The sequence below is a fragment of the Oncorhynchus keta genome, chromosome 26 (assembly GCF_023373465.1).
Source record: "Oncorhynchus keta strain PuntledgeMale-10-30-2019 chromosome 26, Oket_V2, whole genome shotgun sequence".
NCBI classification, from domain to species: Eukaryota; Metazoa; Chordata; class Actinopteri; order Salmoniformes; family Salmonidae; genus Oncorhynchus; species Oncorhynchus keta.
Window position 1 is genome coordinate 36312658 of NC_068446.1, and position 9380 is coordinate 36322037.

At 43.5% G+C, this 9380-nt stretch overlaps 1 protein-coding gene across 1 annotated transcript; it reads left to right on the top strand.

Moving 5' to 3' along the window:
- Positions 1 to 289: 289 nt before the first annotated feature.
- Positions 290 to 2938, top strand: LOC118358756 (zona pellucida sperm-binding protein 3-like). The gene is made up of 8 exons (XM_035736684.2): positions 290 to 938; positions 1026 to 1144; positions 1249 to 1352; positions 1615 to 1792; positions 1974 to 2091; positions 2299 to 2381; positions 2455 to 2534; positions 2800 to 2938. The coding sequence occupies exons 1-8, from the start codon at positions 423 to 425 to the stop codon at positions 2862 to 2864; spliced, it is 1263 nt and encodes a 420-aa protein (XP_035592577.2). The 5' UTR covers positions 290 to 422; the 3' UTR covers positions 2865 to 2938.
- Positions 2939 to 9380: the final 6442 nt, after the last annotated feature.

Here is a 9380-nt window from a genome sequence, read left to right on the forward strand (position 1 = left end):
ATAAATCAAGAATGGGCCACTCCAGTCCTCAGTGGCCAGAGTGAAGTCACACTTCTTCCCCATCCCAAGCTAACACAGCTGATTAAACTAATTGTATTTTCAACTAAAGATTATGATTAGTTGATTATTGGAGTCAGGTGTGTTAGCTGGGGCTGGCGCAAAAGTGTGACACCAATCAGGCCCCGAGGACTGGAGTTGACCATCCCTATTATAAATGAAGATACTTGACAGTAATGAGATACATCCAGTTCAGATTGTAGTATATGTGCAGCTGTGTAACATGTCTCGAACATCATTAGGTAAATCAAACAAGGGGTGGAGTCAAACTAAGACAAAGGGATACAAAATGGCTGTTCAGAGACACTGTAGTTATTGCAAATGTCAAAGAAATATGTACAATTGCAACTAAAAACTAGATAATAATGGCGCTCTGTATTACATTCCTTCTACTTCTTACCTTTGGCTGTTCAGCTACAGTTCAGCAGCTTTATCGGGAAGCGGAATCTCAGCTCCAAGTGGCAAATGCCCCTGGGAGATTAGTTCCACAGTATAGGCCTGTTCAAGAACCAGCCAGATTTCAACCACGGCCTGTGCAATGGCCCGCCAGGGTCCAGACACCGCATGTTCAAAACCCTTTCCTCCAGTCAAAGCAGACCTTCAATGAGCCTTTGACCTGGAGATATCCTGAAGATCCAGTCAAAGAGGTCCAGTTGGCTATTGCTGAGCAGGGACCGCTGGCTGTACCTGCCAGTAGCATTGCAGTTCAATGTGGGGAGACTGCTGCTCGTGTGGAAGTCAAACGAGATCTGCTCGGTATCGGCCAACTCATTTACCCAGCGGATCTTACCTTGGGAGGCTGTGCTGTCACCGGGGAGGATGCTTCCGCTCAAGTTCTGATCTTTGTCACTGAGCTGCACGAATGTGGCAGCACTCTGACGGTAACATTGAGCATTAGCATCGTTATGACTTTTCTAGGTTGACTGCCATTGATTTTCTTACAATGCCGTTTGCTGCTCTGATTCCAGATGACTGAAGATTCACTTGTCTATGTCTTCACACTCCGTTATACACCAGCCACCCTGGGCAGCAGCCCCATTGTTCGGACTAGAGAAGTGGTGGTCTGGGTTGAGTGCCACTATCAAAGGTGAGTTGACTACACCTGTGTTGGTACTTTTTATTCTTCAGTTCAATCTACTTTGGATACACTTCCTTGGCCATTTGGTTTCACATTTAAAGACTCCTTTACAGAAATCATGATGTGAGCAGTGATTCAGTGAAGCCCACCTGGAATCCCTATGCCTCCACTAAGGTTGCAGAGGAGCTCCTCTACTTCTCCCTGAGGCTAATGACTGGTTAGTAACTGCTTGTCCTTGCCATATTGGCATTGCTCTTGACAGGCATTGACTTAAGTGCTGTCTCTGCAATTGTTTGTAAACTATGGTGTTGCCAACTGGCAAATGTAACCGCCGCTTAGTTATTGGAATGAGGTGGCTACCCCAGAGTACAAAAGGATGGCAGTTATATTTGCCATGATAAAACCACACTGCTGCTGTACAGACCCTGCTCTAGTTTATCTGACTTGGAATAAGCATTACTGTTGCCTTGTCTTCGCAGACAACTGGCAGTTGGAGAGACCCAGCAAAGAGTACGTCCTTGGAGATAATATGAACTTTGACGCTTCTGTCGTCCAGTTCTTCCATGTGCCCCTCCGAGTCTTTGTGGACAACTGTGTAGCCACAGTCATCCCAAATGCCAACGCTGTCCCAAGATATGCCTTCATCGAGAACCGTGGGTGAGTATCCTTTAAGGTACTTGATCTAGTTCACGGACTAATCGTTTGATTTAATCTGATAAGGAAAGCATTTCCCATTCCCTCCACCTGCCCACACTTCAAATCAACAGCCACCTTGAATGGCATCCTTCCAGAATTTCAGCAGTGTAGGTAGCCTAATTTTGATATTTGTGGCCTTCAGTTGTCTGGTTGACACCAAGCTGACAGGCTCCAGGTCCCAGTTCATACCTCGCACCATGGATGACGCGCTCCAGTTCCAGATCGAAGCCTTTAGGTTTCATGTTGTGAACACTGGCTCAGTGAGTAGTTAATCCTGAGATCTTCTGCAAATTAGCTTCGGAATGTCCAAATTTATAGAATTGGCTGTTTTGATTCACTTCAATCAAAAATAAGTATGCTATGCCCAATATGGCTTATTGTACCCAACATGACGTTGCTTTGAATTGATGTCAAATGTACTAATTGTTATGTGGTACCAATGCTGAGACTTCAACCAATTTCAACAGCTATACATTACCTGCCTCCTGAAAGCTACAACCGCTTCATCCCCTATTGATCATGAGAACAAGGCTTGTTCCTTCTCAAATGGGTAAGTCTGGGTATATATGGCAGGGTGTGCACTTTGCTTGTACGTACTATATGCAACACTCTCTTTTCAATAGATGGCGCGAGGCCAATAAGAAAGACCAGGTGTGTGGCTGTTGTGACACAGACTGTGGCATGAGAAGGGAACCGGATCCAGGTACATGTGCACTACAGTCCAGTGTTTGTCATTCCTGGACAAAAATGTGCACCTGGGGTGCACACCTTTGTCCTAATCAAGTACTTACAGACTTGATTCACGTAAGCCCTTGGCTGCAAACTAGTGCTAGGCTGGAAAAAAGTGCACCTTCTGCGTAAATGACTTGCTTTCTGTTTTGTTATGTCGGACCCCAGTAAGCCGACACCAACAGCTAGTATAATGGATCCTAATAAATCAAATCAGGAAGGTTTTCTGCTCTTCCTAGATTTCCGGTGGGAGCAAGAAGCGTCTATTGGTCCTCTCAACATCAAAGAAAAGCTTCTTGACTGATGGTCTATTTAATCATTTGGACTGACATTCCTGTTGAAAAAACACATTATGGATGATTAAAAAAATATGGATTTAAAGGAATTTGTCGTGAGTCTTTTGTTCATGAGCTTTTTTAACGCGTAACTAGGTGTAAAATGAAGTACTACTTTTTGCTTGCTAGCTGATCTGGCAGTTTAACAAGAGGTGGTAGCTAAGCTTCTTTACAAACAAATTGGCAACTGTGCTAAATGGCTACCTAGCTAGGTTACTGTGGCTAGCCAAAAAGAGCATGTTTTGAAAATTAGATTGTGTTTTGAGTAAGTATTACCACCATAGGATTTTTAACATTCAAAGCAACTGAGAAGTCAGTGGCAGGAAATGTCACCTTAGCTTGCAACAGAACTTGAGTTATTGGTTGTTCTTGTGTCTTATCAGCCAACACCACTGCACAAACCTGTCACTATGACAACTAGTGTAGCCTTGTATGAAAATGTCAAATTTGGTTATTTGCAACTTGTTTGGACAGTCTGTAGTCAAACTGATTTGAGCATTATTAAGGCCTGCAGTGTGAATAAGGCTTTAGGATATTACCATCCACAAGAAGCATCTTAACCTTTCTAATATCAAAATATGACTTGCACAATTTCCCATCAACCTCTGGGGGAGGGAATAGAAGCAGTCCTTCCCAAAGTATTTGGCCCTTGAAAATGTCCTGTGAATCGCTGGACTGAAACGATGCAAATTAAATTAGAGCGGTACACATTCTATAGTGGCCTATACCACACCATTACAGGCTGCACTGAACTACTGCTGTTAAATATGGATTTTTCTGTTCGTGATGAAAGGTGCGGCTGGCTTCTGAGTTCAGTGGGCAATATGTCAAGAAGCAGTGCGGCTTGGTTGTTTCAGATGAACAAATGGCTCTCAACCTTCGCCTCTCTCGAGTCCATACGGGAGTTGCAGCGATGAGAAGACTAACTACCAATTGGCTACTATGACATTGGAGAAAAAGGAGGTTAAGAAATGTATATATTAAAAAGGCTTAAGACCCTTTGCAATGAAACTTGAAATTGATATGGTCTCAAAACTGACAGTACATGTCAGAGCAAAAAAACAAGCCATGAGATCGAAGGAATTGTCCGTAGTGCTCCGAGACAGGATTGTGTCGAGGCACAGATCTGGGGAAGGGTACCAAAAAATGACAATTTTTGAAAGGTCCGCAAGAACACCGTGGTTCCTCTGTGGAGATGGGAGAACCTTCCAGGGGACAACCATCTCTGCAGCTTTACACCAATTAGACCTTTCTGGTAGGGTGGCCAGATGGATGCCCCTCAGTGAAAGGCACATGACAGCCCGTTATGAGGTTGCCTAAAGGTACCTAAAGACTCTCAGACCATGAAAAACAATATTCTCTGGTCTGATGTAAACATGTTGGAACTCTTTGGCCTGAATGCCAAGAGTCATGTCTGGAGGAAACCTTGCACCATCCCTACGGTGAAGCATGGTGGTGGCAGCATCACTGGTGTTTTCATCGGCAAGGACTGGGAGACTAGTCAGGATCGAGGCAAAGTACAGAGAGATCATGAAACCTGCTCAGGACCTCAGACTGGGGTGAAGGTTCACTTTCCAACAGGACAACGACCCTTAGCACTCAGCCAAAACAATGTATGAGTGGCTTCGGGACCAGTCTCTCATTGTCCTTGAGTGGCCGATCCAGAGCCTGGACATGAATCCGATCAAATAACTCTAGAGAGACCTGCAAATAGCTGTGCAGCAACGCTTCCCATCCAACTTGACAGAGTTTGAGAGGATCTGCAAAGAGGAATGGGAGAAACTCCCCAAATACAGGTGCGCCAAGCTTGTAGCATCATACCCAAGAAGACTTGAGGCTGTAATCGCTGCCAAAGGTGCTTCAATAAAGAACTGAGTAAAGGGTCTGAATACAAATGTAAACGTGATATGAGGGGTTTTTGTGTATAAAATTGCTCAAATAAAAAAAAACGTTTTTGCTTTGCCATTATGGGTTATTGTGTGTAGCTTGATGAGGGGGGGAAATGATTTAATCTATTTTATAAAATTGGTCTAACTTAATCAAATGTGTAAATGTCAAGGGGTCTGAATACTTTCCGGAAGCACTGCATGTACTGGATGGTGTCACTGCTTACAAATATCTGGGCATCGGATAGCTGTCTTTTAAAAAGCATGTTACAGAGTTAGGCTGACGTGTACTCAAAGCATGCGCAGACCAACTGGCAAGTGTCTTTACTTGCCACTTTAGACATGGCGTTTTCCTTGAGATGTCCGTGGGATGTTCAAAGTTTCTGATATTTTTTTATAACCCAACCCTGATCTGTACTTCTCCACAACTTTGTCCCTGACATGTTTGGAGAGCTCCTTGGTCTTCATGGTGGTGCTTGCTTGGTAGTGCCCATTGCTTAGTGGTATTGCAGACTCTGGGGCCTTTCAGAACAGGTGTATATTTACTGAGATCATGTGACACTTAGATTGCACACAGGTGGACTTTATTTAACTAATTATGTGACTTCTTTAGGGGCTTCATAGGAAAGGGGGTGAATACATATGCACGCACCACTTTTCCATTTTTTATTATAATTTTTTTTGAAACCGGTAATTTTTCAAATTTCACTTCACCAATTTGGACTATTTTGTGTATGTTCATTACATGAAATCCAAATAGAAATGAATTTAAATGACAGGTTGTAATGCAGCAAAATAGGAAAAACGCCAAGGGGATGAATACTTTTGCAAGGCACTGTAGCTCGTCTGGTAGGCTTGTGTCACTGGGCACCTCTCGGCTGTGCTTCCATTTGTAGTCTGTAATAGTTTGCAAGCCCTGCCACTTCCGACGAGCATCGGAGCCGGTGTAGTACGATTCAATCTTAGTCCTGTATTGACACTTTGCCTGTTTGATTGTTTGTTTGTCGGAGGGCATAGCGGGATTTCTTATAAACTTCTGGGTTGCAGTCCCACTCCTTGAAAGTGTAGCTCTCGCCTTCAGCTCAGTGCGAATGTTGCCTGTAATCCATGGCTTCTGGTTGTGGTACGTACGTATTTATTGCACTTATTGATAAAGCCAGTGACTGATGTGGTGTACTCCTCATTGCCATCGGAAGAATCCTGGAACATATTCCTGTCTGTGCTAGTGAAACAGTCCTGTCGTTTAGCATCTGCTTCATCTGACCACTTTTTTTATAGACCGAGTCACTGGTGGTTCCTGCTTTAATTTTGCTTGTAAGCAGCAATCAGGAGGAGAGAGTTATGGTCAGATTTGCCAAATGGAGGGCAAGGGAGAGCTTTGTAAGCGTCTCTTTGTGTGGAGTAAAGGTGGTTTAGAATTGTTTTCCCTCTGGTTGCAAATTGAACATGCTGATGGAAATTAGGTAAAACTGATTTGTTTCCCTGCATTAAAGTCCCCAGCCACTAGGAGTGCCGCCCCTGAATGAGTGTTTTACTGTTTGCATATGACAGAATACAGCTCATTGAGTGCGGTTTTAGTGCCATCCTCAGTCTGTGGAAAAATACTCTCTAGGTAGATAGTGTGGTCTACAGCTTACAATGAGATACTCCACCTCAGGTGAGCAAAACCTTGAGACTTCCTGAGATATCATGCCCCAGCTATTGTTTACAAATAGGCATAGGCCCCCACCCTGTGTCTTACCAGAGGCTGCTGTTCTGTCCTGCCTATAGAGTGTATAACCCGCCAGCTGTATGTTCTTAATGTTGTCGTTCAGCCACGACTTGTTGAAACATAAGATATTACAGTTTTTAATGTCCTGTTGGTAGGATATACGTGCTTTCAGTTTGTCCCATTTATTTTCCAGTGATTGAATGTTAGCTAGAAAAACGGAAGGCAAGGGCAGATTATCCACTCATTGCCTGATCCTTACAAGGCATCCTGATCTCTTTCCACAAAACCTAAGTTTCCTTTTCCAGCGAATCACAGGGTTCTGGGCCTGGTTGGGTGTCTGTAGTATATCCCTCGCATCCGACTCTTTGAAGAAGAACTCCTCGTCCAATTTGAGGTGAGTAATCCCAGTTCTGATGTCCTGAACCTCTTTCGGTCATAAGAGACGATAGCAATAACATTATGTACAAAACAAGTTTCGAACAATGCGAAAACAAACAAAATTGCATGGTTGGTTAAGAGCCTATAAGACGGCATCCCTCCCCTCCGGCGCCATCTTGAACAATATGACAATCCGATGGAGATACGTCACTCACCGTGGAAGTCGAAGAAAGCGTCCTCTGGCAACAGGGTCCTCCTTGGAGATGTTAAGCCCTGACCTGACACCGACCAGAAATGGTTTTGCCGCCCTGGATCCACAGGTTCCGTCGCATTCTTCCTTAGGGGCTTCCCATTCCAGATCGGATCCGGAGGTACCTGTGTCCTCTATCCTCTGTTTTGTCTCCCTTTCCGGTGGCGTCTACCTCTGGTTCAGATCCCGAACACTCCCAACCTCATCAGACAGTGAGATTGCCCTAGAAACCGGCCCATTCAACATCACCAGCTGTCATTATCAGCATCTCTATGGTGAGAAACATCTCGGTTCCCAAAGCAAAAACCCTGTGCTACCCAGGAGCACAAGTACAGGACATCACAAGGCTGCTTCCGACTGTCCTAGTGCAGATGCCGGGAGCTGTCGCTGTCATAGTCCAAGTGGAGTCAAACGACATCAGGAAATCATTTCAGGTCCAGTACCATCATTGGGCCGCGAATGTGAAAGATTCAGCAGGTGATTGGCATAACACATCTGGCTAAAAGATTACTGTAGCTCTGCTGGAATCACTTTTATAGATAACTTTGACAGCTTCTGGAAACAGAAGGTTCCCAAACTTTGTTTAACCTCATAGTCCGCCCCATCCCGCATGCGGTCGCGTTACTACAGCCTCAAGCTCATAAACCATAACGCAACGTTAGCGATTTCTAAAAATCGCAAATGAAATAAATATGCCTGCTCTCAAGCTTATCCTTTTCTTAACAATCCTGTCGTCTCAGATTTTCAAAATATGCTTTAGAACCAGAGAAAATCAATAATTTGTGTAAGAGTGGTGATAGCTAGCTTAGCATTTAGCGTTAGCATTTAGCACGCAACATATTCACAAAAACCAGCAAAGGGATCAAATAAAATAATTTACCTTTGAAGAACTTCAGATGTTTCAATGAGGAGACTCTCAGTTACATAGCAGATGTCCAGTTTTTCCTGAAAGATTCTTGTGTAGGACACATCGTTCCGTTTGTTACTATGCATTTGGCTACCGAAACTAACCGAAAATTCAGTCACCTACACGTCAAACTTTTTTCCGAATTAACTCCATAATATCGACTGAAACATGGAAAACGTTGTTTGAATCAATCCTCAAGGTGTTTTGTCATATATCTCTTCATTGAAATGGCAGTCCTAGAAGCCTTCTTTGTTCTCTGATTCGGATGGAAAAATACTGGTCGCTGACTTTTGCGCACCAATTTCCACGCAGACACCGTGCGGGACACTTGGCAATTGTAGTCTCTTATGGTCAATCTTCCAATGATATGCCTACAAATACGTCACAATGCTGCAGACACCTTGGGGAAACGCTAGAAAGTGTCCGTTCATTCCTGTCGCATTCACAGCCATATAAGGCAATCATGGAAAACGTACCTTCAAAAATCCTGTTCATTTCCTGGTCGCTCAAACATCTTGGTTTTGCCTGAAGCTTTTGTTATAAGGCACTCACAGTGAAAATCTTTGCAGTTCTGGAAACGTAAGAGTGTCTTCTTTCCAAAACTATCAATTCCAAGCATAGTCGAGCATCTTTTCGTGACAAAATATTGCGCTTAAAATGGGCACGTCTTTTTATCCAAAAATGAAATAATGCCCCTAGTGGACTAACAGGTTAATCCCGTACACCTTCAAACACTCAACCTCCAGCTGCGTACCCCTCTAGCACCAGGGTCAGTGCACTCTCATATATAGTTTTTTGTCATCATTGTAAGCATGCCACACACACTATACGATACATTTATTAAACATAGAATAAGTGTGAGTTTTTGTCACAACCCGGCATGTGGAAAGCACCAAAGAGCTCTTATAGGACCAGGGCACAAATAAATAATTGTTCTCTTTATTTAGCCATCTTGCATATAAAACCTTATTTGTTATTCGATAATGGTGAATAACTAACTACAGGTTAATGAGAAGGGAGTACTTGAAAGGATGCACATAACTCTGCAATGTTGGGTTGTATTGAAGAGAGTCTCAGTCTTAAATCATTTACCACACACAGTCTGTGCCTGTATTTAGTTTTCATGCTAGTAAGCGCCTAGAATCCAGTCTCTCATAGGTACGTGGATGCAAAAGGAAGTGTTTTAACAGGCAGCATACTATGAGCACAGCCCAATCCAAAAATCTGGCAGTGGCTTCTGATTAAAATACATTTTCACAGAACATCTTGCTGAAATGTCAATGAGGCTCTCTTGTTCAGATACCGGTAAGTGGAGTGGAGGCAGGTCATGAAAGGGATAACGAATAGTTTTTT

Excerpts from the sequence above, each read along its gene's own strand:
- LOC118358756 (XM_035736684.2), top strand. The coding sequence starts at position 423 with ATGGCGCTCTGTATTACATTCCTTCTACTTCTTACCTTTGGCTGTTCA. Across the intron at positions 939-1,025 it reads AATGTGGCAGCACTCTGACG|ATGACTGAAGATTCACTTGT; the intron begins GTAACATTGAGC and ends CTCTGATTCCAG. Across the intron at positions 2,382-2,454 it reads GCTTGTTCCTTCTCAAATGG|ATGGCGCGAGGCCAATAAGA; the intron begins GTAAGTCTGGGT and ends TCTTTTCAATAG.